The sequence below is a fragment of the Notamacropus eugenii genome, chromosome 7 (assembly GCF_028372415.1).
Source record: "Notamacropus eugenii isolate mMacEug1 chromosome 7, mMacEug1.pri_v2, whole genome shotgun sequence".
Classification (NCBI taxonomy): domain Eukaryota; kingdom Metazoa; phylum Chordata; class Mammalia; order Diprotodontia; family Macropodidae; genus Notamacropus; species Notamacropus eugenii.
This window is the reverse complement of record NC_092878.1, coordinates 27,203,974-27,230,585: the sequence shown is the minus strand read 5'-3', so window position 1 is coordinate 27,230,585 and position 26,612 is coordinate 27,203,974. Positions and strand designations below refer to the sequence as shown.

General features: G+C 40.0%; 1 protein-coding gene across 1 annotated transcript in view; it reads left to right on the top strand.

Annotated features, from left to right (window-relative positions):
* The window catches only part of INO80 (INO80 complex ATPase subunit), a 113,226-nt gene that overhangs the window by 69,340 nt on the left and 17,274 nt on the right, over positions 1-26,612 (top strand). The window contains exons 25-28 of the mRNA XM_072622729.1: positions 1,607-1,747; positions 7,577-7,802; positions 13,104-13,231; positions 21,436-21,530. Of these exons, the coding sequence (XP_072478830.1) occupies positions 1,607-1,747; positions 7,577-7,802; positions 13,104-13,231; positions 21,436-21,530 (590 nt within the window). The remainder of the gene's footprint in view (positions 1-1,606; positions 1,748-7,576; positions 7,803-13,103; positions 13,232-21,435; positions 21,531-26,612) is intronic.

Here is a 26,612-nt window from a genome sequence, read left to right as displayed (position 1 = left end):
CCTTTGCTGCCCTTGGTAAGCGATCTCAGGTCATACAGTTCCTAGACTTTATTCTGTAACCTTATCTGGGTTCCCCTTCTGTGGATGTGAATCTGGGCTGCTGGGAAGCTCTCTTTCCACTGTATCTGTTATACCTTGCCCCAACCCTGCAGTGAATATTTAATTTGAATTCTGTGCGGCAGGGTTCAAGGAGGGACAGTTCTCATATGACAGAGTTGGAATTGATACACGAGTCAGGAAACTGAGACCTAAACTTCAGACATTATTTAATGAGCATTTATAGGTATTTTGGTTCTTAGGGCCTTTTAAGTTAAGTTTCTTAAGAATGAGTGTTTTTCCATGAAGGCAGAATCCTTCACTCTGTTGTATGTTTTTTATTGTTTCCTGTCCAGTCTCACCATTGAGAATTTGAGAGAGAAATGTACATTAGCTCAGAGGCTTTTTTTTACAGCTTTAATCCCCTTAAGTACTAATTGCCTCATCCTCCTCATGACCACCCTTCTCCCCCTACACACACACACACAGACACACACACAGACACACACACACACACACACTCTCTCATACACTCTCACACTTTCTCTCTCTCTCTCTCCCCCCCCTCCTCCCTTTCCTCTCCTTCCCCCACCTTACAACAGGAGGATGAGACCTCAGAAGAATGGGAATGGATAATAGGTTACCAAGAGCTGCAAGTGACAGATTTATAACTGAATCACATCACCCATGGTATCACTCTCTGATTCTTTCTCTTCCTAATATACTGTTGACTGAAGCATACCATAGTTGCTAGGTTTTGAGCAAAAGTAATAATGAGTGAACTTTATCCACCCAGAGTTTTTGAGTGAACTTGTCAGTAGGATGTATAGTTGTCTATTTCTGATGTCTAGCTGTTTGTATCTAGCACGAGAGAATAATCTTACCATATGGTGCCATGGACTAAGAAAGATTCTTAAAAACCAATGTTAAGAAGAAAGAGGTTTTACTAAGTGAACTATTCTGAGGGGAGCAGAGTTTCTAGAAAATTTGTGGCACATCACACAGTGCCTTTTTTCTCAAGGATTCATAAAAACCTAGAGTCAGAGAATTCTGAATGTCGCATTAGGAATTGATTTCCTAAGAGACCACAGTCTTTATATGTTTCTCATTTAGAGGAGTCAACTCTGTCAATTGAGGATTGAAGCTCCAAAGTCAAAAATATTGGGACAGATTTTCCCTGTAGTAACATACTTTTTGTTGTGCGTACCATCACCACACAGAAGTGTCCTGCTACTATCCCTAATTCCTGATTCAACCAGCAAAAAAGGAGGGGAACTGTTAAATAGACTTTTTTGCCTAGTTTTTCACTAGAGTCTACAGAATTGGGAAGAAATAAGCCAATGGAAATTTATGTGCTTCTACAACTCTTTTTTTTCTTACTCATGGTTTGGTATGTGCTGTATTTTAATACCTGTGTATTTCTGAATGAGGATGAACGGAAGAGGTCTCCATTAAAAAGAACAATATCCTGGGTGCCAGCATGTAAAAGATGAAGGAGAGGATTTTATAGTGAAGCAGCTCAAGATGTTCTGGCCTTAGTAGCATTAACTTTTCACTTTTTATTTTTTAGTCTCTAGTGTTCAGCAGCCACTGTAAAGCCGTGAGTGGTTATTCAGACCAAGTCATTTACCAACGAAGATCTGCTACCTCCTTGATTCGCTGCTGCCAAGTCACCGAGCTGCCGTCTTTTTTATGTGTGGCCAGCCCAAGAGTAAGTGCTGTGAAGGGAAGACACAGAATAGCTGGTACTAAGAGATTGGAATCTGCTTCCTCCATATAACTTTAAATTTTATAACTTTGAGAAACGTGTAGATTTTTAATATTTAAAAAGAAGTTTCTAGCTTTTAGATCTAGCATTCACAACATAGAGCTTTCCCATTTTTAGTGATGTCAGTATGGTGAGAGCGTGAAGTAGACAGAAGTGCCCTCCCTTCTTCTGATCAAGACTTTGCTTTACATCTCCTTTCCTTCACCCTAGGGCTCTAAACTACAATGGGAACCAGCCATCTGTCAGGTGGATTATCACCCAACAGCAGGGCCAGGGGCAGGGGGATATTTGAAGAGGAGAGGGAGCCGTTTGTCACCTGCATTGAGGTTTTTGAGGGTTTTTAGAGGGAGGGAGCTGGCTAAGTGGGGGAGATTTGATCTGGCCTTATCGCCTCCACTCCGTCTCCAAACAACAAAAGGAAATACAACACTCCAGCATCAAGAAACTTTTCAGCCTGGCGTGTCCTAGCTCTCCAGAGCTAGGCAGCAGCCCAACAAGTGTGCTCAGTTTGGGTAAGGACTGTGTCACACCACTGTACTTATTTCTGTGCTCTCCTGATCTGGCTTAGGTTGATAGTGGTTAGGTTCTATTGTGGTTTCCACTTTGGCCAGCTGTGCTGATCCTGTCTTAATACCCTGTTTATGAAAAGGGGTCGTTTCAGTGACTGCTGACAGTATCACTCCTGAAGCTCTCCTCCACACTCTTAAACCATTTACTTTCCTGTTGCCCTTCCCACACCTCCACTCCTGTGGTGTCCTCTTGTTCAAAAGTTAAAACAAAGACCCTCTTTTTGTATTCAAATTCACTAACCAAATAGTATCCTACGGAGCTTTACTATTAATGTAAACATTATACCATTTTATTCCTCAATAAAACATTAGAAGAATAACTACATATAAAATCCCCACCAGTTAGGAAGTCTTTTTACCACCCCCTCAAATAGGTAAGATATATACGTAGACCTGGCTTAATTAACAAAGAATATTTTACTTCCTGTGAAGAAGGATGTGGAAAATGGAAATGAGACCTGATTTTTATGTCTCTAGCAATGTCTCTGCCAGGGTTCTTTGCTTTTCTTTATTCTTAGTCCATCTTTCTGACAAAATCCATTGTTTTCTGTCATTCTTATCTCTCTCTTTAGCATTTTCATTCTTTGGAATATAGTAATAGAAGTAATAGAAGAGCCTGATTTAGCTCCAGATTAGGGTTTGTTTCATCTTGTGGCCTACCTTCAGTGAATCCTGAAAATTAACATCCATTTTCCTGCATGTTGAAATGGGAAGTTGATAATCTTGGAGCTTCACTTATACCATGCTCTGTGAAAATGGTGCTTTTGCGAGCTAGTATAGCTTGATTTTTGATTGAAATTGTTTCACCAGAAAGAAATTTAGATTATGGCTATGTAATTTTATTTGATCCTTTTGACAAAGCATTCTGGACTTCAGAAGCTTGAGGTCACAAGCCAAAGAAAAGGTCCTAGGAAACTTAGAAGGCTTTTAAATAAGGCAACTCTCTGACCTCTTGATTTCCTGGTTTATTAAGCTCCATCCTTCTTCTGTGTTGCATGTATAAGCAGGGAGACACAGTAAGGAGGAAGTTCAGATTTAGGAGTTTTCAAGGCAAATTTACTTCCCTTTGTTTTATAGTTCCAATTAAAAATGGAGAACCTGGACAGTAGTTGTGTTTATAAACATGAGAAGTCCTCATTTGTTACCTCAAAGACATCTAGAAGTCTCTTGCAGCCACCTGCTCTGAAGGAGCACCCTCTTTCCCCCTCCTTTTAATGCACAAACACATAATACACCCCAAGTGTACTAGGGTCTTGGCTTCAGAGGAACCAGGAATAAGGACATCTGCTTTCAGTTAGCCTAAACTACCATACCTGGTGTCTGCTGTTTGCTTAAAGGGCAATAAACCCCCAGCATTCATGCTGAAGTAATACTAGTCATAAATGTACCTTGGTAGGCAGATAGCAGAAGAAAGTTCTTGTATTTAGCTGAGCCTTCCTCCTTCCCTCCCCCTGCAATCTAATCTGTGTTTATAATGTTGTCTCATGCGGCATGGACGGTTAAACCTATAAACATAGGTAATTATCCTGTGGTATCGGGGCCGGGGGGGGGGAGGGGAAGGGGGGAAGAGTTGTCAATATCTCTGTGCACATTTGGGAACCAGACGTCTTCTTGAAGAGCTCTTCTCGGCTAGGCCTCTGACTGAGTGTGGGTGTCTGAGAACTAAAGGAGTGTGGGCCTTCTTCATCCTAAATCGGTTTGCCAACCTGTTCATACTGGGAAGGAAAACACTTATTTCTTTTGCTATCGTCTCAACTCTTATGTGGAACTGAGCAGATTAGACCTTTTAGCCTTTGCATTGAAGCTGGAAAATCAATTCAAAAAAACCAGTTCTACTAAACATGACAGTGGGAAAAGCTTTCTTAAGACCTTTTCATTGAGGAAATAAGTTGGAAGTCATTCCTACAGGGTTAACAAAGGAACTGAGGCATCACTTTACCAAGCTTGGATCCTTCACGCTTCTTAGAGAGATAGTGCAGGAAGATGCCCATCTTTTAGACTAGACGCACTAAATGCTTGAGGGAGTGTCCTATGATAGGTGCTGTAATGTGGGAGTTTAATGAAGCAGGAGACAAGGCTAGATCATATATGGCTAAGAGAGGTGTATATATCCATTTAGGGAGTGAGTAGCTTGATACTTCATGCTTCAGCTCCCCCAGCTTCTGAGCAGTCTAAAAGGCAGTTTGGCATTAATGAGACAGGTGATGTCTATCAAGGTTACTGGTGGCTTGTAAAAAAAGGGAGGGGGGGATTAGTCCTGGTAGAAATAGACATGAACAGCTTCTTTTTCTTTTTGGCCCCCATAATTGTATAACTTAAGCACTCACTGCAAGCCTTTAGGGAAATTAAAAACAACTTGCTGACGTGAGCTGAGATGTTGATTGTACCTCCTGAGTTGACATTGCATCCAGTGATCTCTCATTTATCCTAATTGATAGCTCCTAATTAAATAAGCTTATGAAAATAACAATGTGTTTCAGAAAGTTTTTGTCCTGCATATCTCCATGTAGTCAGAGCAGTAGAGTGAAAATTGGCAGTTTACTGTTGATTGAAAATGGACAGTAAATTGCTAAAAACTTGTTACCATGAGAATACTTAGAAATGAGGGTTGCATCAGGCATAGGAAAGCTTTGAATTCTTCCTCACATTGTCCAAACTTCCCGCAAAATATACTGGCATCCCAGCATTTGATTTCCCTTCATCTTGGAAGTATGAGTGATGTTTTTATTTCTACTACTTCTAAAAATGGCAATGGTGATTATGATTATTAATAATAGCTAAAATTTAAATAGTGCTCTGAGATCCCAGAGCATTGTATAAACGTTAGCTTATCTGATCTTCACAATAACCCTGTGAGTTTTCTTGGGGTAACAGTTGGAAATAGGATTTGCCACACTGGTGTGTCTTCTTACTCCAACACCAGTTCTTGATTCGTTTTCCCTGCTGCCTCACCTCAGTGTATATTATTTGTCAGAGTATGAAGAATTAGCTGCAGCTCTAAGCTCCAGACTCTTGCTCCTTTAGTTTCCACCGCAGCAGCAACACTCAAGGTAAAGTATGGTGAGGGTCACTTTGGGCAAACTTCATATTGCCTCAGGCCCAATTTTAGCCTGCTTCAATCTTTATTTACCTTTACTAAATTTTGGTGGGGAAAAAAAAGTTAATAATTTGGAAGTCAAGGAATTCTTCAAGTTAAAAGAGCAGAAGTGATAAGAATTACTATATCCTACTGAGAGGGTTTGTAGGGGGGACCATTTCCGTTGGAAATCTTCCTGAAAAGGGGAGCTCTTAATACCGAGTTGTGTACCTGTACTTCTGGTGCTTGACTGTAGGTGGCGCTGCTCCCTAGCAGATCCTGTTGTGATCTATCTCTAGATTAGAACTTTATCCTGTAATTACCCCCTAGGGCATCAGTGATGCCCTAGATCACTTAGAATATTTTTGTCAAATCCACAGTGATGCCAGATAGTTCCATAACCTATGTAAGCTTCTTACCTTAGGTTCCTGAACCCTAAGAGTTAGTAGGTAGTAGCCTAGGAAAAATGGTCTTTGAAAATCCTTCAACCCATACGTACAAAAATACATACAACATCTCTTTTATGTGGTAGCAAAGAATTGGAAACTGAGGGGGTCCCCAGTCAAGTTAACTGTGCATCAATTCGATATCAGTACTGTTTTGCTGTAGGAAGTAATGAAGGACATCGTTTCAGAGTAACCTGGGAAGACATGTATGAATTGATCTTGAGAGAACAGTGTGAGCAATACCAGCATTATTGTAAAGACTTTAGCGCTCTTATCGGCACAGTGACCAGCCACACTGCCCCAGTCGCCGTTCATGAGGAAACTTGCGGCTACCTCTTGCTAGAGAACTGATGGATTCAGCTTTCAGATGGAGACTTTTTCCCTGCGCGTGGCCAGTCCAGGAATTGCTTTTGCTTACACGTGTTTGTAACAGGTTCTTACGCATTTTCCTTTTCTTGCTTGTTCATCAGTAGGAATGAGGGAGTGCTGGTAGAAAGGAGAATAGAGGGAGGGAAACCAATCTCTGTTTGAAAATAAGATAGAATTTAATTTGAAAGTCCCTTCAGTCCTCCCACAAGGTATGGGAAGCTCATGGAGTAGTAGAAAGTTCCTCTGCTGAGCTCAGACTTCTTCTTTTATTAATAGGTAGAAATTGTTACCCCACTTATTGGACTTCAGTAATTTAGTATTGCCTGTAGCTCCCTTATTCTGATCCCTCCTTTGGAAGAGGATACAAGTGTAAAATTTGGTTGACAGTTAGTGGGAAACATTGTTTCAATCAAGTATCTACTGCACCGAATGGCCCCCCCAACCTTCTGTCAGCCTGGGCAGTAACCATCATGGGCTCTGGATTTTTACAAAAGTCAGCTTTGTCTGCTAGAACCAGCTCCTTATCAGAGACTTCACAGCCATCCAGATACATAGTTGTTTGGATCTATTGTGCCTTCCACTCAGTCACTTGCAAAGCATTGAAAATTATGATGGGAATGGGCCAAGATTGCTGAGAAAGTTTGAAACTTATGTTTCTCATTTGACGGAACCACTTTGCCCAGTTGGGTGAGAAATTTCCAGTCTGTTGGTGTATGTCTGGTGGAAATATAGGGAGTTGAACATACCTAAATCATACTTTTGCTTTAGCCAGGAAATGAACTGACTAGTCCACTAAAAGAGGGGGCTGGCTCCCAGATTGAGGTCCTGAAAACAAGACTGGCTTTCTTATCTTTTATCTCTTCCTCTTTGTTGTTTCAGTAAACAGCCTGGTAAGGGAGGTGAAAAGTGTCAGCACAATTGGATAATTCGACTGTAAAATATTAAAAATGAACTGGAGAAACAGCAAGCCCAGCCATCGGCCTAAGAGAGCATTGTCAAAGGCAGGATTGCTAAAGGAAATTGGCTGAGTACACAGAACTAGAATTTGTTTAATATTTTTAGGGTTTGTCCAGACCAGCTCTATGAGGGGACAGACCTCTCACCTAAGAAAGCTCAAAACAAGTGATTATCAAGGGAAAACTTAGGTTGTCAGATCAGGATTGGTTACTTCAGTTTTAACTCTGCAGGATGAAAACCACCAGCCACAGGACTTGTCCCTAGTGGTTTTACTTGTGAATTTCGGTTTCCCAAAGAACAAATTGTTTGTGGAAGGAAGGAGTGAACCATCTCATGTATGTGCCCTTTTCTATAGGTTACAGCAGTGCCATTGGATTCTTACTGCAATGACCGAAGTGCAGAGTATGAGCGCCGAGTCCTGAAAGAAGGAGGGAGCCTGGCTGCAAAGCAGTGCTTACTAAATGGAGCTCCTGAGCTGGCGATGGATTGGCTGAATCGACCCTCTCAGTTTTTTCCACCACCACCAGGAGGGTTGTGGAGCATCAGGCCTCAGAATGGCTGGTCTTTCATCAGGATTCCAGGTGGGCCTTGGATTCTATTCTGGCACATGTGCCCAACTTTAAGAAGGAATTTCTGCTTCCTCTTTTATTTCTTCCTTTTTCCCCAATGGGAATAGATGGTTACCATTTTGTCAGTATCTCCTACAAAAATATGGCAGTGCTACTCCTTTAGAACATGCAAATGAATCTTGTACCACCTTTATCTAAAGGAATATATGTGACTTACAGTAAATATATCTTTATGAATATTTGTGTAATATCTATACCTAATGAAAACTTAAAGGCCCAAGAATAGGTTCTTATGAGAAAAATGTGTAATGTAAATTTTTGCTTATAAGTGGAGTGTGGGGAAAACTGTCTTACACTATACACAGGAGGAGTATTAATAAGGTGCATATAGGAAACCCAAAGCCAGTGCCTTGTGGAGTTAGGTTGCGTGAATGAGAATGTCGTCATTCAGCAGATTGCCTGGCCAGAGCAGCGTAAACAGTGTCCTGCACGAAGCTCTAGAGATCTGAATGATAACAAAGAGGAAAAACAGGGTGTTCTGTGCCAGAATGCTAGCAGATTCCCAGACCCCCTGGGGTCAAGGTCACGGGTTTACAGGAAGCTAGGTTTATAGGCTACTTCAGTGGAGTTCAGTAAGGCTACTTGTAAGAACACTGCATACAGATGAGGGGCAGACAAGGTGCCTCCTCCACCTGCTAAGAGTACACTTAGAGACACTCTGAAGGAACATGTCAGATTTGGTCTCTGACTGGCAGCATGAATCCTTTCGGTAAAGTTAAGCTAGAGCTTCATCTAGCATTTGAAAAGAGGCTTTTTTTTTAGTTTCATTAGAAATCTTAAGGGACTGTATGTTTAAGAAAGTAGTTTGTTCTATGGAGAGCACACTAGGCTGGAGCTCAGTAGTCTTACATTCAGATCCTCCCTGCTCTTTATATCTTAGCAGCCTTGGGCAAATCACCTACTCTCCTTAAATCTCAGTACTTCCATCTGTAAACTGAAGCTGATACTATCTGTCACTCCTCCCTTCCTGGGTAGATAAAATGAGATATCTGTGTAAGTTGTTGAAGATTCAAAAGTTGTCTTTATGTCTCTTAATTTATTTGTTTATTTAACTTCTAACATTGATTTTAACACAATTTTGGGTTCCAAATTTTCTCCCCTTTTGTCCCCTCCCCCCACCCCAAAACACCGAGCATTCTAATTGCCCCTATCATCAATCTTCTCTCTCTTCTATCATCCCTCTCTGCCCTTGTCTCCATCTTCTCTTTTGACCTATAGGGCCAGATAACTTTCTGTACCCCTTTACCTGTATTTCTTATTTCCTAGTGACAAGAACAGTCCTCGACAGTTGTTCCTAAAACTTTGAGTTCCAACTTCTTTTCCTCCCTCCCTCCTCACCCCTTCCCTTCGGAAGGCAAGCAATTCAATATAGGCCAAATTTGTGTAGTTTTGCAAATGACTTCCATAATAGTCGTGTTGTATAAGACTAACTATATTTCCCTCCATCCTATCCTGTCCCCCATTACTTCTATTCTCTTTTGATCCTGTCCCTCCCCATGAGTGTCGACCTCAAATTGCTCCCTCCTCCCCATGCCCTCCCTTCCATCATCCCCTCTACCCTGCTTATCCCCTTATCCCCCACTTTCCTGTGTTGTGAGATAGGTTTTCATACCAAAATGAGTGTGCATTTTATTCCTTCCTTTAGTGGAATGTGATGAAAGTAAACTTCATGTTTTTCTCTCACCTCCCCTCTTTTTCCCTCCACTAATAAGTCTTTTGCTTGCCTCTTTTATGAGAGATAATTTGCCCCATTCCATTTCTCCCTTTCTCCTCCCCATATGTTTCTCTCTCACCACTTGATGTCACTTTTTTAAGATCTTTACATCCATATTGGGTCTAATGCAGTGTGTTGCACATGCTTCAGAAATCTTTCATTTCATTGATACAAATATTTCCACTGATACACATCACAGCTCCTCTTTGTCTAAGAATCTTAGATGTCAAATGCATCACCCAGTAGCAAGCCTTCTGGTGAAGGACCAGTCTGAATTCACCTAGACTGGTGCTTAGAAGACAGTTGGTCCATACCCAGATTTGTAGAGGATTTTCCACAGTCCCAGGATTACCTCCATGCTTCAGGGAGGGCATCACACATAATCAGTTGTGGATGAATAAAATTCATTTAGGAAGCGTAACCTAGATGTAAAGTGCTATCATTTTCTTGAGTGCCCAAAGTCTTTTCTTCTCTTTTCCACTTAGTTCTATCAGTGATCCCAGGGGCTCTGTATGGAAGTCTGTGTAAGCTGTGTATGTCTGTCTGTTTTAGGCTTTGGGGGTTCTTTCGAAGAGAGACAGCTTAGTGAACAGTTCACATGGGAATTAGGCAGCCTTTCAGGCTGATTTCAGACACATGAACGCATTGGTTTATGGGGTACAGGTGGAAGTGAAAAGGAAAAGCCTGAGTGTAAAGGTAGTCAAACTACAAGTCTGAAAGTAGGGACAAAGTCCAGCAAGGATGAGAAGCTGAAGAGGCTGAGAATTGTAGATGAGTGCTGAAAGAAAGCAGTTTCTCCCTTCCCTTTTCCTTGTACTCTCTCTTTGACTCCCACGTTCCCAGTATAGGGGTAACAGTTCCATTGCTGGCGCTGTGGGAATCTCTTGTGGCTTTTCCTGTTCTTTGAAAGAAAAATGAGCCTTGTTTAAATGGCAGGAAGCGTCTGAGTTCTTTTAGCATCGATAAAAAGTACCGGCTTCACTGGCTGTTTACTGTGAGAGCCAACCAGCTCCTCACTGATCCTATTGTGCTTTGCAGACTACCAGGGGGGTCGCTGGGACCTGAGCTTTATCTTTCTTTCCTCTTTACTTTTGCATTTTCTATTTCCTTGGGAAGGGTCACAGTTTCATTAGATTGACTGGGAGGCTAGCCAGAGTCTCCTTAGGCTCACAATCTGAGTAAGTCTCCATTTTCTACCAGTGGCAAAATCTCCTACTCCTTCAAAAGAAGATGGGGTGCTATTTAAAATATGACTTTTAATGCCTTGGGCCGACCCTCATTCTGTTCTTTTGCTGAGCAAGACCTTGATGAATGAACAGTAAAACTTGTGTTTCATGGAAACACCATAAGGTTGTTAGTTAAGACAGGATAAAAGATTTTTGAGAGATGTTTGTGCCCTGGTTTCATCTACAAAACCAGTCTTTTCTGTTGCACACTGCTTCAGCAAGTTTTATCGAATACCTTCTCAGCACCAGATGGGGCTCTTGAAGCATGAAAATTTGCCTAGTGCTTGGAAAATTTTAAATAATGGGTACCAGGTCATAGAGACCACAGATAAGTGCCACCATTTTCTACTTTGGAACTTGTTCAGTTGCATTGTCAGCATTTTTTTCAGGTCAGGTAGTAGCTTGTGATTTATGACTAGCATACTGACCTGTGAATTCAGTTTTATTTTGTAAGTTATATGTTTTCTAAGGCTTGAGGCTTGTCCATCTTAGAGATTACTTGTGGGAATATCACTTAGACATAGATCAGATCAGAGAGGGAAAATCCATTTCAACCCACTTCCTCTCATACAATACAAGTCATTATTACTTTAATATTGACATTGTCTATTGCCCACAGTTAACTATGGTTTCACCTTTAAAGGGTTCTCTCATACCCTCACCTGTCTTCGTAATCCTAGGTATTAGTTGGGGGCGGCGGGGGGGGGGGGGGTGTTATGTGTGTGTTCAGAGTCTGTGAAGCTTGTTAGCTTGAGCTGTTACACACTGGTCAGAGCAGGGAACCAGGGCAGTCCATTGGAGATGATTGAAGTAGTGAAACCACATCAAGAAGCTCAAAGATGTTAGGAATTAGTCCTACTGCCTGAGTCAGGTATTGTCCCTGGCAAGGACTGCCAGGCAAAAGGCTGGCATTGAGCCTTGCCCTGCAACATTTTAGTAGTCTGAGCAAGACCAAGAGCTTTAAGAAAGATGTTTACAGCAATGGAAGCAGGAGGGGCTGATGGAAGGAAAGATGACTCCTCACAACGTTCTGAAGGTGGAAAAAGGCAGACTTACAGTGCAGAGGAGTCAACATCCAGGACTTCGAGTGGCTATGCTTTGTGACAGTACTGGCAGCACATCCGTTCAGTTTATACAACAATTGTACACTTGACAAATAGTGCTGAAAATGAAAAAATTAATACTGAGATTTGTTTTCAATAATCATCCTCCAACATGAGTGAAAACTATGGGCTCAAGCCCAGATGTTGAGAGTGGCCACTGTGTTTTTCTGAACTTTCCTTTTTCTTTCAGGTTGTAATTATCTGTATAATCTATCCTTCCTCTCTACACTCCCCTTCTAGGGGAGTCTCTTCCCGCCTCCCCTTTCCCCTCCTCCCCCAGTGGCAGCACATTGTTCATGGCATGTTTATGGACCCAGTCTACAAACAGGAAACTCTCCTTCCTGAAGTATGATGGCTGTTGAGTGATGCTGAAGAACAGGAGATGAGAAATTGAGACTTGGTTATTCTATAAAGTTCTCCAACTGAAAATACTTCTTCAAAAGAATTTGGAGGAGCAAAAGAAGTTCCATGTTAGTGGCTAGAAGCAATTTCATGTCATGTTGTCTCAGAGACAGTCCTTCTAACCCAGCCAAATAAATCTCTGACAGCTGGTAGCCCTTAGAGGTCCCTTGGGAATCAGGGTGACAGCCCCAATATGCTCATCAAGTTACATCTTAGAGTGATTATATTTGTTAGGTAAGAAAAGCTGCCCTTTTGGAATCTTTGGGTTAAGGGAAGAAAATTTCTCTCTTGGTATTAAGGTATCTGAGAATGAGTGAGGGCAATATTTATTTCCATATGTTTACATGATGCCAGAATATAAGCTATGTAACCACAAGGCTTCGTTTAACAGAAGTAGATGTCTGGAGTCTGAAGGATAATATTATTTGTGACAAAAAGAAGACAGGTTTTTTTAGGCAAATTAGACAACATGACAGTCATGGTGTACAGATGACTTTTTGTAACAAGCCTTACTAGCTTCCTCTGAGCAAACCTGAGGAAAGTCAAGGAACCTTTCAAACATCAGAGCATTGGGTACCGCAGGTCTCCATCAGGGTAAGAACCTACATGTCTTTTTTCCCTTTTGGGAAGTGTATTGGTAGCATGGGCAACAGTGCTTGCCATTTTTTTCTTCAAAGCATTCTCCTGTTGAATATTCCTTTGGGATAACCCTCCTTATTATAGTGAACTTGGCTACAACTAGCTTGCAGCCATGGGTTTCTCTCCTTCTCTTAAAGTGTCTCCCCCATCCCCTTTTTCTTCTTCCCAGGCAAGGAAAGCCTCATCACTGACAGTGGAAAGCTGTATGCCCTTGATGTTCTCCTGACTCGGCTCAAGTCTCAAGGACACAGGGTCCTTATCTACTCCCAGATGACCAGGATGATAGACCTGTTGGAGGTAGGAGAGGACATTGGGGATAGGCTCATTTGTCATTTTGCATGTTGGCTCAGGTGTGTGTGACTTATTCTGTAATGTTCTGAAGCCCCCAAAGCTCCTCTGATCTTTAGAAGATTAAAGAAAGAATGGCAGGAGTTCTTCGCTAACGTAAGAGTGTACCAGGGAACCTTATTTTATCCATTACATTTAAGCAGAAAAACACATCAATCCTCCGCCCCTTGCCTAACTTCCAAATAGAATCAGCACCCAAGACTATTCCTGAGAAGTCCTTTGAACTTCTGTGTGGGAAAACTTAAGTTTTGGCTGGCTCCTTGATTTAAAATTAGAGAGACCTGCTCAGCCTGGATTGCTGAGGTGGAGCTGTGTCCACCACCACCATGACACATTTGGTTCTTACAACTCTTTCTATTAAAACTGTCATCCTTACCTTCTGTTGACAGAAATGTGTTCTTAGGGACAATGGAGAACAAAAAGTAGGCAGCAGAGAAAACTAAAAATGAAGACACATAAAGATAGATCATTCAGATGTAGACAGCGTGGTGGATTTGGAAAGTTACTGGCATAGAGGCTAGAGTAATAGGGATCAGGGTCATAAATGTTCTCACCTACACTTTTTATTTTTTTGACTTTTGAATCAAAAGATTAGATCTTTAATAAATGAAAATCAGAGTCACAATAAGAAAGACTTCTTTGCTCTTTGATTTCACTGAATTTAACACTGAGTTTACTTAAATTATTAATCAGCAAAAGTTGAAATCTGATTAATTATAGTCAGCAGTCTTGGTCCTGGAAAACTGAAAAGGAAACCTCCCTTCCCCTCTCAGTCGAGAAATAGGGACTCAGGATGCAAGTGTGGTATTGACTGTCAAAAAATGGTCACTCTTGCTTTGCTTTGCTTACGTGTTTTTCTCCCAAAGAAAGATTTATTGTGGGGAGTGGGATATTAAGAAAAAAATAACTGGTGTAAACAAAGGGCAATCAACTTTTTAAAAATTATGATTTAATATATTCAACAAGTTCTTTATAAATTACCTAACAAATTTAATTACCGAAGTACATAACATATTACGTACTCAGTTTAGTGAGCAGATCTTAGATACTAAATAAACTAGCAAACAGTGTCTCTTAAATAAAACCAGGGTTCTGGCCTATGCTATGAGTTGCACATTTTTAGCTGATAGAAAGATATTTTTACGACACTTTTCATACCTTAGTCCTCAAAAAGATTTTAGCTACAATATTTTTTAAGTAGTAGTTTTATTAAAGGCTTATACAGAGATAATTTAATATCAAGAGAATGGCTACCAGACTCTCTAGCATAGTTCCACAAAGGTGGTTCTGTTGTCCAAAACAGTATAAGTTGCTCTACAACGAAGAATGCTCTAGGAAGCATTCTTGCCACTTAGTCCGTCTTGTAGAGGTTTGGGAGTGTAATATTACAGTAATTTGCAGCTGTTAAAAGTGGTAGTGATCCATTTCAGAGAATTTAGGGAAATGATAGTAGTCTCTTTCCAAAGTGGAATCAAGACCAGGTAGAATCCAAAAAGTAAGTCATGAAATTTTAAAAATTGATTTAAGTATTAATTGTAGGAAATAGGACACAAGCCTAGCTCATACTCTTCTGGTTATAGAAGTAATCCTTGGCACGAAAGTGAATGTAAATAGTTAGTATAGAACTGGGTCCCCATTCATTATATATAGTGTCCTGTGTACAGAAGAAGTTCTTTATAGCCATAGGAATATTTTACTTTGTGGGGAAAATGAAGGCTCCTGAATGGACCCAGGCCCCAGCTACCTGTAATCTCTTTCATTTCTGAACTAAAGAAAGAAAACTAAGGCAACTTGAGAATCTTCTGGATCATTATCAATGCTTTTCTTTAATATCTTTGGACAATCCTAAATCAGAAGAAAATCAGGCCTGAATTTCACAATTGATGCTGTAATATAGCTGTCTTTGACATGTATTCCCAGTGCTGAAGATAAAAAATGTTGCTCCTGTTGATAGTCAAGAGCATTAATATCCATATATCCAGCCCATCTCTCCCATGAGTTTTACTTCCACATCACCATTTGTCTATTAAATATTTGAAAATGAGTGTTCCAGAGGTAGCTCCAACTCAGCATCCCCCAGACAGGCCTCATCTCTCCCTTCAAACCAACCCCTTTTTCAAACTGCCCGATATCTGTGGAAGATGTTACTATTGTTTCAGTTGCCCAGCTTTGTAGCCTCAGCATCATCCTTGACTTTTCAATCTCCCTTATCTCATATATCTAATACTTAGCCAGATTTTGCCATTTCTACTACCATAAATTCTTTCTGCTCACGTAGCAGTCATCTTGGTAGTTGTGCTTAGATTATTGCAGTGACCTCATCAGACACCCTCATCTGTTCCCGCTTCAGTCCATCCTATATACTACTGCAGAAGTCACTTTCCTTAAACATAGATTTGACTCTGTCACTTCCTTCCTTTGTGCTTCCCAGCCTGGCCCCAACCTGTCTTTCCAGTCTCTATGAGTGTCACTCCCACATTCTGCAGTCCTACGGACTCGGTCCACTCTCCTTTCCCCATGTAACTTTCCATCTCTTGTTTCTATGCCTTTACGGTCCCTGTTGTGTCCCCTGTGCCTGGAATGCACTCCCTCCGCACCCGTTCAGGCCTCGCACATGATCCTGTCCTGGTGTGCCTCCGTGTGCTCAGGCTCTTCCCCTTTCAGCATAGCTTTTATTTAATTACTTTGTATTTGTTTATTCTCCTCATTTTGTTTACACTTGTGTATGGACTTGCCTCCTTCCTCATGTAATGTATAATATTACACATGTAATACACGTAATGTATGCCCTTTGAGCTCAGTGGTTTTCTGATTCTTTGTGTTCTTAGCCCCAGTGCCCGGCACAGCACCTACACATAGCGTTTAATAAGTGCTTGTTGATGTGGTCATTTGTACATTTGACTGAAAAACCTGAGAACGCTTCCTCCTGAGACTATGATCTGATTCCCCAGAACTATGTACTCCTTCAATACACAATTCCCTAAACATTTGTTGATGTTTTAAAAAAATGGTTCAGTCAATTTAGCCATCTTTCTTATTAGTGTTCTCTCTTAGTATAAGAGAGTCCTTCCATGTTGGCTGATCAGGAGGGCAGGGAACAAGGAACATGGAGCGTAACAGGATCCCCTACCTCGTATGTGCTTAGTGCTCAGTAAATAACTAGCATTTTGCTGAAATGTAACAGCTCATCCTATAAAATGATTGGTTAGGTTGTAGTCCTTGATGTAGTAAATGATGTGGCATCTGTAGTAGAGGCTTCATATTGTGCAGGGTCAGGACTTCAGCCATGTTGTCCCTGGAGTTCACTTATCTTCGGATAAACTTCAAAATCAGGACCCATTCTTTGCCATTCTTTGTTCTTAAAGTCACTATTTATTCTCAGAATTTACTTTCACTTTTGATATTCTGTAACTTCAGCATCAAAAGAAAGAGCAATTTGTTATTCTGTGTAATGTATATAGCTTTTATTCATTCGTGAGTTCCTTCCTTTTGATATGTTGGCTGAGCTTTAGCCTCACTGTCTTGTTTCAGAGGAACTAGAAGACAGCCTCTGGGGGTGGGGGACCTGTGGCCTTGAGGCCACTCTAGGTCCTCAAGGGAGGTACTTTGACTGAATCCAAACTTCACAGAACAAATCCTTTTATTAAGGGACCTGTCCCACAGCACATTTAGTATCTGTACTTTTGTTGTTGTTCTTTCAGGCAGCTTTATACAATGCAGACTTTTGTCCTACCTTTGGAACATGTAGTAAAATGCCCTACACATCCTTCTTAAGCCTTTAAATGCCAGAATTTACTTTTAAGTTGTGCTTATATACCAGTACTAGAATAAACCTCTCTTCCATTGGGAGTTAAATAATATTGCTGAACCGTAGTGGTAAGGTCTAGTTGCAGACCCTCTAATTCTTGGTGTGTCCCAAGAGTGTAGGAAATTAATAGGTAGAGCTTGACTGATTACCAAATGTTAGCAAATGTAACAGTTACCATTGTTAATGCTGAGTTTACATATTTGAGCATCTACAATATCATAATTGGAATTAGGTGGCCTATTCTGATGGCCTTATTTTTTTACTCAGTGCCAGAAGTAAGCAGCTCTTATAGAGTGTTTTATAGTTCCCCAAGTTGAAAAGGGCTCATCTTGAAATAAAATGATTCAGAATTGAATCCAGAGAGTCACAGGTAACAGACAAATTCCATACACAAGATTGTTGCCTGTAGAGTCACCTGCAGATATCCTATATCTTGGCAATAGAGGATTCGTCCTAACTGTGAATACCTCTGCTCTATGGGCCTGATAGCTCTTTTGTTATCCATGTTCATTTTGTATCCGAATGAATTGGAATGCTAGGTTATCCCCTAAAGTATATGTTAGATTTCAAAGCAAATTTGGGTCACTCATAGCTGTGGGTTTCATTGGGATTTAGAAATGACAGAAATCCATCAGCTGAGTGTTCAGGGTGAAAGGTGAAGCATAGAGTGGCCAAGAGCCTATCAGACAGCTTCACTTACCCTGATTAAATCAATATCCTTTCCCTTGACAAGATTACATTCCTGCGTTGCTGCAGAGGCTCTGATCAGGATAAGGAAAGGATGACTGATATGTGTCCCTCCCTTAGACAAACTGCTACATAGGTGCTGTTATTGGCTCATGCTGTTACTGTTCCTGGGTGAGTGCCCTAAGGGACATAGTGATGAACCAGGCTTTTATAAATAGCCCTCTTAGAGCCTTAGAGTTAAGTGAGTTGCCCACAGTGAGAGAGAGAGAGAGAGAGACACACACACACACACACACACACACACACACACACACCACACCACACCACACCACACCACACCACCCCTGCAGACAGTATGTATATGTCAGATTCAGGAGTTGAACTCTGGTCTTCTTAGCTTTGAGACCAACTCCCTCTTCACTATCCCCTGCTTCTTCTTTCATATGTCATATTCCAATGCTCATAATACAGCAAAAGTTCTTAAGAAACTACAGAAGTAAAAGGAATTGTTATAACGTACAGGATTGTTTTATTTAGGCTGTTATATATGGCTTAAACCCTCAGGAAAAGGGTCATGAGCAGAACAGATCAACAGACAACTTGACACTACTGCTGTCTCTCTTGTTGGCTGCTACAACTGAGACTTGCTAAGTCACGTCAGAAATACTACTTAGGAAATCTCCAGTGGGTATTTAGGGAAAGGGATAAGTTATATTTGGTTTCTTTTCTCTTTTTGCCCCTCTTAACTCTCTTTTGTTCCTTTTCCTAAATGCTACAAACTTCCCTGAACTGGAAATATGCTTTATTTTTATGAAGTGCTTATGCTAGGGAAGACTAGGAGATACTAGCACAAGATTTGGGGTTAGATGGGAGAATGGTAACATCTGTCTTAAAAAGATATCTCTGTGCAAAGATCTTCTGTCAAAATAGACAATCTCTAATTAACCAGGACTGAGCTGCAAAGCAGGCACTGATTAGACGTTGACTTTGAAGTGAATACATGCAGTATAAAAACAAGGCCCATGTATACTGTGATAGTTAAAAACTGTGAAGATGGATCTTAGAAAAAAATTTTGGTATTTGTTAAAAATAGATTTGTAAGGTTATCGATAAAAGTACTTGTCGCTTTGTCTTTTTATAAAATATATTGAATTGTTTTTTCTCACCTATACAATCTTTGAGATCTTAATAGACATTCGGTCCAATCTTTGAAATTAGCAGTTGAAAGACTAAGTGATTCCAGGGAGTTTTCTTTAAAAATGGGCTAAAATGTAATCTTTAATTTAATTAGAAGAGAGTATTCCCTTATAAAATAAAATATCAGGACGACTACTATAGAAAGGACTTTGATATACCTGCAAGTTTCTTAAAATTTTCGGTCTAGAATAGGGACCTTCAAGGTCGTCGAGTCTTGACAACTTTGTTTCAGACATGAACTGAAATATCCAGAGAGGTTAAGTGGCTGACAAAGAGGTCACATGGCTATCTGGTGAAAAAGTTAGACCTAGAACACAGATTATCTGGCTCTGATAGGACACTGGAAAATAGCTGAAATTTTTGGAGGTTATTCTTTATCCATGGGGTGCCATGATGTGGTATGAAGGCAGGGCTGTTGTGTAACGAAAAAAAACAGTAAACTTTGGAGCTAGGAAAATCTAGGTTCTAATTACAACTCTACAACTAACTGACTCTTTGACTTTGACTCTTAACTTCAAGCCTCAGATGAGCAGATTAGATTGGATGAACTCTTAAGGTCTCTTCTTTGTCCAAAATTCTGTGTTTCATACCCCTAAATTTTTTATTTGGAGTGTGAAGGTGATTAAGCATTGGCTAGTTCCTGATTTTTAAGCTCCTTTATACCAACTTACACAACTTAGTGAATTAGTTGTTAGTTGTTTTTTTAATGTGTAGTTTCTTGGATTTTTTTTTTAATTGTTTACTGAAATGGAGTCTAAACTTTACTAAACCTTCTAAAATCCCGTTGATCCCCTGGGTGGGAAAGCAAAGGCTTGATGGAGTGAAGGGAGGGGATTGACTTCTGTTGCCTCAGTAACAGACTCTTCTCCAATCAGATTGGCTTCATTGTTGCCCTGGGTTAACAGCCCCGGTATTGTTCTGACCTTGTTGGCTAAATGATATTCACTGCAAGGTTTCCCAGAAGGTTCGTTCATAGGTACTCTCTTGAGATTAGTCAGCTGTACTGTGAAGAGGAAAAAAGGTCTAGCAGGTGTAGGGGTTCTTAACCTTTTTTATTTCATGGACCTCTTTAGCAAGTTGGTGAAGCCTATAGACTTCTCAGAACGTTTTTAAATATATAAGATAAATACATAGGATTGCAATGGAAACCCAATCCTCAAAATGTTTTTTAAAGCAGTTTCACAGACCCCAGGTTAGAAACACCTGATCTTAGGTGAAAGCACAAGGTCCTGCAAGGGATCAGACAAGAAGGCTTCCAAGGCTCCATGGCTTGAATGACCGTATCTCAGTTGCTTTGGGGCTCCATTTCTAGATATTAGTAGAGCTCTTTAATCTTAATTCCATTAAAAATGGATTAACTACCAAAGTGGTGAGCCTCTGAAGGCTAGGAAGATATCATTTCCCATATTATCTCCCATATCCCTTCTTATTTAGTCTATCCCATTCCACCGCCACTGTCCTCAAATTCATTAAGAAACTAGGCCATGGAATGCCAGTTTAATGTTTAATTTTTAAAAGACAAATATCTTCTAAAGGTAGAAATGGAATTGTCTTGTTTGATTGTAAAACTTCCTTTGAGCAAGCAGCACTGAAGTTTTATGGATGCCTTTAAATTTTCAGTAATATGGCCCAAAGACTAGCTCAGAGCACAGAATGGAAAAATGGGAAATGGAAATGTGTACTTCATAAAAGGAATGAACACTCCAGATGAAATGAGAGAGCTTTGGAAATTTACCCTGAGTCCTCTATTTCCCAAGGATACTTAGACCCATCATCGTCTTAGACCCATGTTCTGAATAAACAAAATGTAAGACAGGGAGTCTCGTATCTCTAGTCGTGATGTACTGGGGCAGAAAGAAAACATGTTGCATTGGGTGACTGCGACTGAGACCATTGTAGGTAGATGAGACAGCTCAGGCTTTGCCCCTGGGTGCTGACAGCATTTACACTTCTTCAGCAGCTTAGAGTGGGGATGGGGGGAGACAGAACTTTGTACTTAGAAACAGTTGTTAGGTACAGTATAAAGCAGCTAGAGTTGGGGTGATCCCTTCCATCACTTCTTTCCAAGGAGCCTCTCCAGCATTGTGGCCACAGGGTAGACTCCTGGATTCTCATTCTCTCCCCCCATCTCCCACCCAAACTATGGGGCAGTTGTCCCTGGCTGTGCAGGGGGGTGCAAAAATTCCTGCATGTAGCTCTGTTAGATATTTCCTTGATTACGAAACATGTCATTGATAGTATGATTCACAAGAAATAGGATTTACTTTAGGTATGATGTTTAATGCTTTCTTTTCTTCTCTCTCCTCTCTCGAGTTCTCTTCCATCTCTCAGTTGGGTGTTCCCCAAATCTAGGGATTATGACCAACCCCAAAATGGAGAAGAGAAGTGGTTGATTTTTATAAGACTAGATGTAAAGTAATTTAGATTCAGCCTCACTGTGTTATCTGACTCCCTTTGGCAGGAATACATGGTTTACAGGAAGCATACGTACATGAGGCTGGATGGTTCGTCCAAGATCTCAGAGAGACGGGACATGGTAGCTGATTTTCAGAACAGGTAACCATAATGAGAATGTTAAAAGTTTTTACAATTATGTTAGTTTTCCTTTATGCTTGGAAAAATGTATCTGAAAAACTTTAGCAGTACTGTACACATCTGCCTTGTTCAGCAAATAAGGTTTATTCATCAATCCCTGAAATTATTCCCACTGCCTTAATAGTGACCAAATCAGTTTGTAGTATTGCAGACAAGAAAGTTGTCTATGTGAGAAAGGGAGAAAGAAAGACATGTAACAATTTTTGTGCTTGAATAATAACTCCTTCCTCAGCAAATGCATAATTCTTTAGGCACTAACAGAGAGAATTTCAGTTCAAATCAAGAATGCCAGCCCTTTCCTCCTCTCTCCAGAACACATCAGTAGCAGGAAAGCATAACACATTGCAATGGTCTAAAGCTAATTCACTAGGAAGTTCTTAGTTTCAGTTACCTACCACCTGTTAATGAACCTGTGAAATTTCAAATAGTACTTACTGAATGCTGATAGTTTACAGGGCCATAATTATCCTAAGTGAGAGTTCTTACTTCAGTAAGCAATGCCTGGTTTCTACTCCTACTAGGATTAAAGCCAAGTTCCTCAGGTGGCAACTCTTTTGAACTGTGCCTTTAACTGCATCCCACAAAACAAAAAATGAGGTCAAGAAGTAGATCCAGATGTTAGAAAAATTAAGAATAAACGTAAATTGCTCTTCTTTTGGATGTCCTTTCAATAAAATATGACTCTAAAAATTATGAAAAAGAAATGATGTAACAGTTTCCTATAAAGGATCAGAGCACAGTCACTTATGTATGTGTAATTAATCATCTTTATTTGCCTGATTCTTAAACTCGCTTTTAAAGTGGAAAGGGGGGTAAGGAGAGGAAAGAGAGAGAAGGAGAGAAAAAAATTTAGTAGAACTGAAAAAATAGGTCAGCTTTCCTTACTGCCAACCCCAGGAACTTTTACATTTCACCACTTCCAGCTGCCCCTGAACTGACATCCCCAGGAGAAAGAAATATCCTGATGTCTCTCTCGATTCTTGTGTGACAGACCTCCAGGCTTTTTCAGAAGTGCCGTTAAAAGTTAGTGACAGCCTTTGACACTAGCAAGCAGGCATTCATACAGCCTTTGCACATTTGACTCATTTCCTGGTGTCCAGTGTTCTGTGTCTGTGAGTCCCATTAGACTGTAACTGTTGATTTCCAAATGAATTGACCTTTTACGATCCAGTTGCAGAGCTTTGACTGTTCTTTTAACTGATCTAATTCCCAGAAAACTGGTCCTTGAGGTCCTAAGTACAATATATTCTTCAGTGATTTGACTGGAAAATCTCTGACATAACTTTAAGATTAGTACCATACGACCTCCAAGTCACTCCAGTATCAATAATGAAGTAAAAGCTTGCAGTTTTTAACACTTGCTTTTAAAACTATAGCATTTTCTGTATTTGTGCCATCATCTAATCAGTAAGTTGGGGGCAGATTGTGTTTTGTTTGTTTTTCAGGATTTGGTAAGAAAATCCTTGCTTGCAGCTTGGAAGTCCCAGGTTCCTCAGGGAACAGTGGGCCTATTAACTAATCATTTGGCCTCAACATAATCATACTGTGTATAGTAAACAAAATAACATGATAGAGACTTTGACTGCATTTTCAGTCTTCTGAAAAAAAGATCAGCTTCTTCTTACTCAATATTGACACACTAATGATTATCTAGATGCCAAGATCAGAGTTATAAGTAGGAAGCAGTTTGTAGTTTCTTGTCTAAAATATCTGAGCAACTGTGGGAGACAATGGTGAACATAATCTCTCATTGGGGAGAGGGTCTTAAGTTTAAATGACTCTCTTTGTACCAGCCTAATACAGACATTTTTCATGGGGAAAAATAAAAAAGAACCTTCCTAGCCAAATACTATACTTATAAAATAATGGAAGAGACATGAAAAGAAAAATTTTTGTTTCAATTGGAATGCTCATAGGGCATAAAGATCAGCTAAAGTAAGTAATAATGAATACCAAAAAGCATTTGGCATTCCCTGCATATGAGATTTAAAGGGGATGGGAAGGTTGTCCTTCCAGGAAAATGTATGACTGAGACTAAAGGCTGTTTGGCCAGGTGTCCTGACTGAGCAACATCAGAGACATGGGACCAGCATTTCAGAGTAAAAACGATCCTGCCCGAGGTTTCTTTCCCCTTCCTCTCACCCCCTGACATTTGTTAAATGCATCTCTTAAAATGTTTGGCCAACCCGTGCACCACTGAAGGCATGTGACATGTTTTTTGTTTTCCTGTTTCTATCATTTTGTGAAGAATGATCAGAGGGCCCCATTTCTCACTTCACTTTGCATTCTACCCCAATTTTTTGACAGTCATTCTGTGACTATTCTATATAGCTATATATGTATTTACATATATATATTCTATATACATAGAGTGTGTGACATTAATCATGCCTTGAACACTTTTAGCAAGTAGCAAGAGTCCTCCTCAGAGTCAGCACTGTCATGTCTTCAGTCTTTTTTATTCTCTATGATGGTGAAGACAAATCTGAGACTATTCCAGAGGTTCTTCATATTCCTTGCTGTGTCCCTAGAGGGCGCCCAAGCAACCACCTTGTCCTGTGGGATTCTGTTGATTCCAGTGAAGTCTGGGTTTCTATGCCCCCGGGTAGATGTTTCACAAGAATGTAGAATGCTTGTTGAGGACAAGGTAAAATGGAAGGAGAGGATTTCTTCAAACTCCTAGAGTGCACCTCCTTAAAGTATTATCCTTGTTTGAGTGTATATACTCAGCACCTTTATTCTGGGCTGAAAGAAGATTTTCTTGCTCTGACGCCCTGGAATATCCCGTTCCCTTTACTCAGGATTGTAGTATTGTATAGTTCAGCAAAGTGTAACTAAACGTTACCACGTTATTTGGCATCCACTTGCCCCACAGAGTTCTTTTATGAAATGATTAGGTCAGACTTAATCAGTTTTGAAGTTTCTTCTAGATCTCAGGGTAGACAGGTACCTTAAACAGAGTTCATTATCTTAGAATGGGGGATCTTAACCCGGTGTATGTGAACTTGTCTGGTGTAAGAAAAAAAAATGTATAACTACCTTTCAGTTTAACTGGGTTCCTTTTTAAAATTCTATGTCTTTTTCTTTTATGCATTTAAAAACACTTCCATAAGCATCTTCAGACTGTCAAAGGGTTCCATGACACAAAAAAAGGTTGAGAACCTCCGTCTTAAAGAAGTCTTCTCCAGCATTGTCTTTCCTACCTGTATAGCACTTTTCTTTTGATTTTGGCTCCCTTAGCATTTTATCAGTATGTTTTTCCATATAAGCAGTTCCAAAATTATAAAATCATTGTATATTTAAACAACTGGGATTGGGAATTTTATCTTCTAGACCAACTACTGACCCTCCATACTGTTACGACCACTGATGATTTTTCTCACCTTCTCCTTTACTTTAACCTTTACTAATTTCCCTCTTTCCTCCTACCTTTCTGTCTCCTCTAGGTCAGCTCCCTCCTATAATACTAATCTTCCTACTCATTCTCCCATCATTACCCCTAATTCTGCTTTCACATTCTGGCCCCAACAAGCAGTTCCTCTCTTACTGACCTCTAATCTCTGACTTAGAGTCCCTGGTGTCTCCAGAAGAACCCCTATAGATTCTGTTTCCCTGACCACAAAGGTGTAATCTGCACCTTCTGTGCCTGTAAACACTACCCCACTCACCATCATTCTCTTTGCTCCCTACCTTTCAGGGCCTGTATAGGAACCCACATGTCAAAGAATAAGGACCCATTTTCTCATTGTACAAAAAGGAAATTATAACATAGAATATACTAATAACATGTAGTTCAGCTTGAGTTATCTGTAAGCCAGCTGGGGGACTTATTTGAGAGAACCATTTTTTCCCATAAAATTCAAACAGCTTAGAAATGAAAGTTTTAAATGACCAACCTTTTGTAAGTTGGAACCTGCTAATACAAGTCTTTTGGTTTTGTTATCCTTTGCCTTAAATAATTTTATTTTTCATGAGCAATAACATTTTAAAATGAGTATTTTTTAAATGAAAAAAATTTTTTCATCCAGAAATGGAACACAACACTTCTTAAGTCATAATCTGGGAAAGACCTCCAAATAAGAGTCAGTAATGCTTTCAGAGGCAGTAATACAGCAGAAAGAGGGTAGAATAAATGGGTAGAAGACCTGGACCTCTAGGCTTTGCTACTAATTCATTTGGAGGTAAGATTGTATTTAATCCACTGCAGGTAGTGGCCAGATTGGATCCAACCTGCCATACCAATGAACCTGATTGCCTTTTTCACAGCCTTTTTAAGGTTTTATTACACTAACTAGGATTTTTGTGAATCGTGTTGTTCTTTTACTTAATTATTTAACTTATTTCTCCAGCATCCTTACTTTGTGCAGGAAAATCCAAACCTAAAAAAGTCTAAGGATAGATGCATCATGGTGTAGTGGAAAGAATGCTGGATTTGGAATCTCAGGATCGAGGTTTAAGTCCTCGTTCTGACACTTGGCATCTATATCCTTGGGCCTTGGTTTCCTCACTTGTAAAAATGATTGGTTTGGACTAGATGATGCTTTCTAGTTATTTTCCAGTAACCCTAGATCAGGTGATAAACCCAAAGTCTTATATCAGTTGAAACGTCCTTATTTTTCAATACTAGGATCCAGTTTCTTGGAGGATATTGTGTTGGTTTGTTTTGGTTTTTTTCCTCCCTTGGGTCTAGTCACTTGCTCTGATAAAAATGTAAAAAAGGTATGGAATTAAAGTCATTTTTATTAAGGTATGAATGATGTAGATCTTTCCTTCCAAAAATGGTGCTTGCTTCTAAAATTGTGTTAACACAAATGAATCTTAAATTTCTGGAATGGTGCAAGGCAAATATTTTTCAGCAGAAAAAGGAGAATCTTAGTGTAAAGGGAACTTTCCTTCTGTCCCCTTATTTTAGGATCACACACCTACATCCCAGTCAGAACAGGAATTAGTATCTTGGTATCCTGCTTCTAAAAAGTTGCCAACCATTATATAATAGAAGGAGAAATGCATTGGGTCATAAAATTTATAGCTGAGAAGTCACTA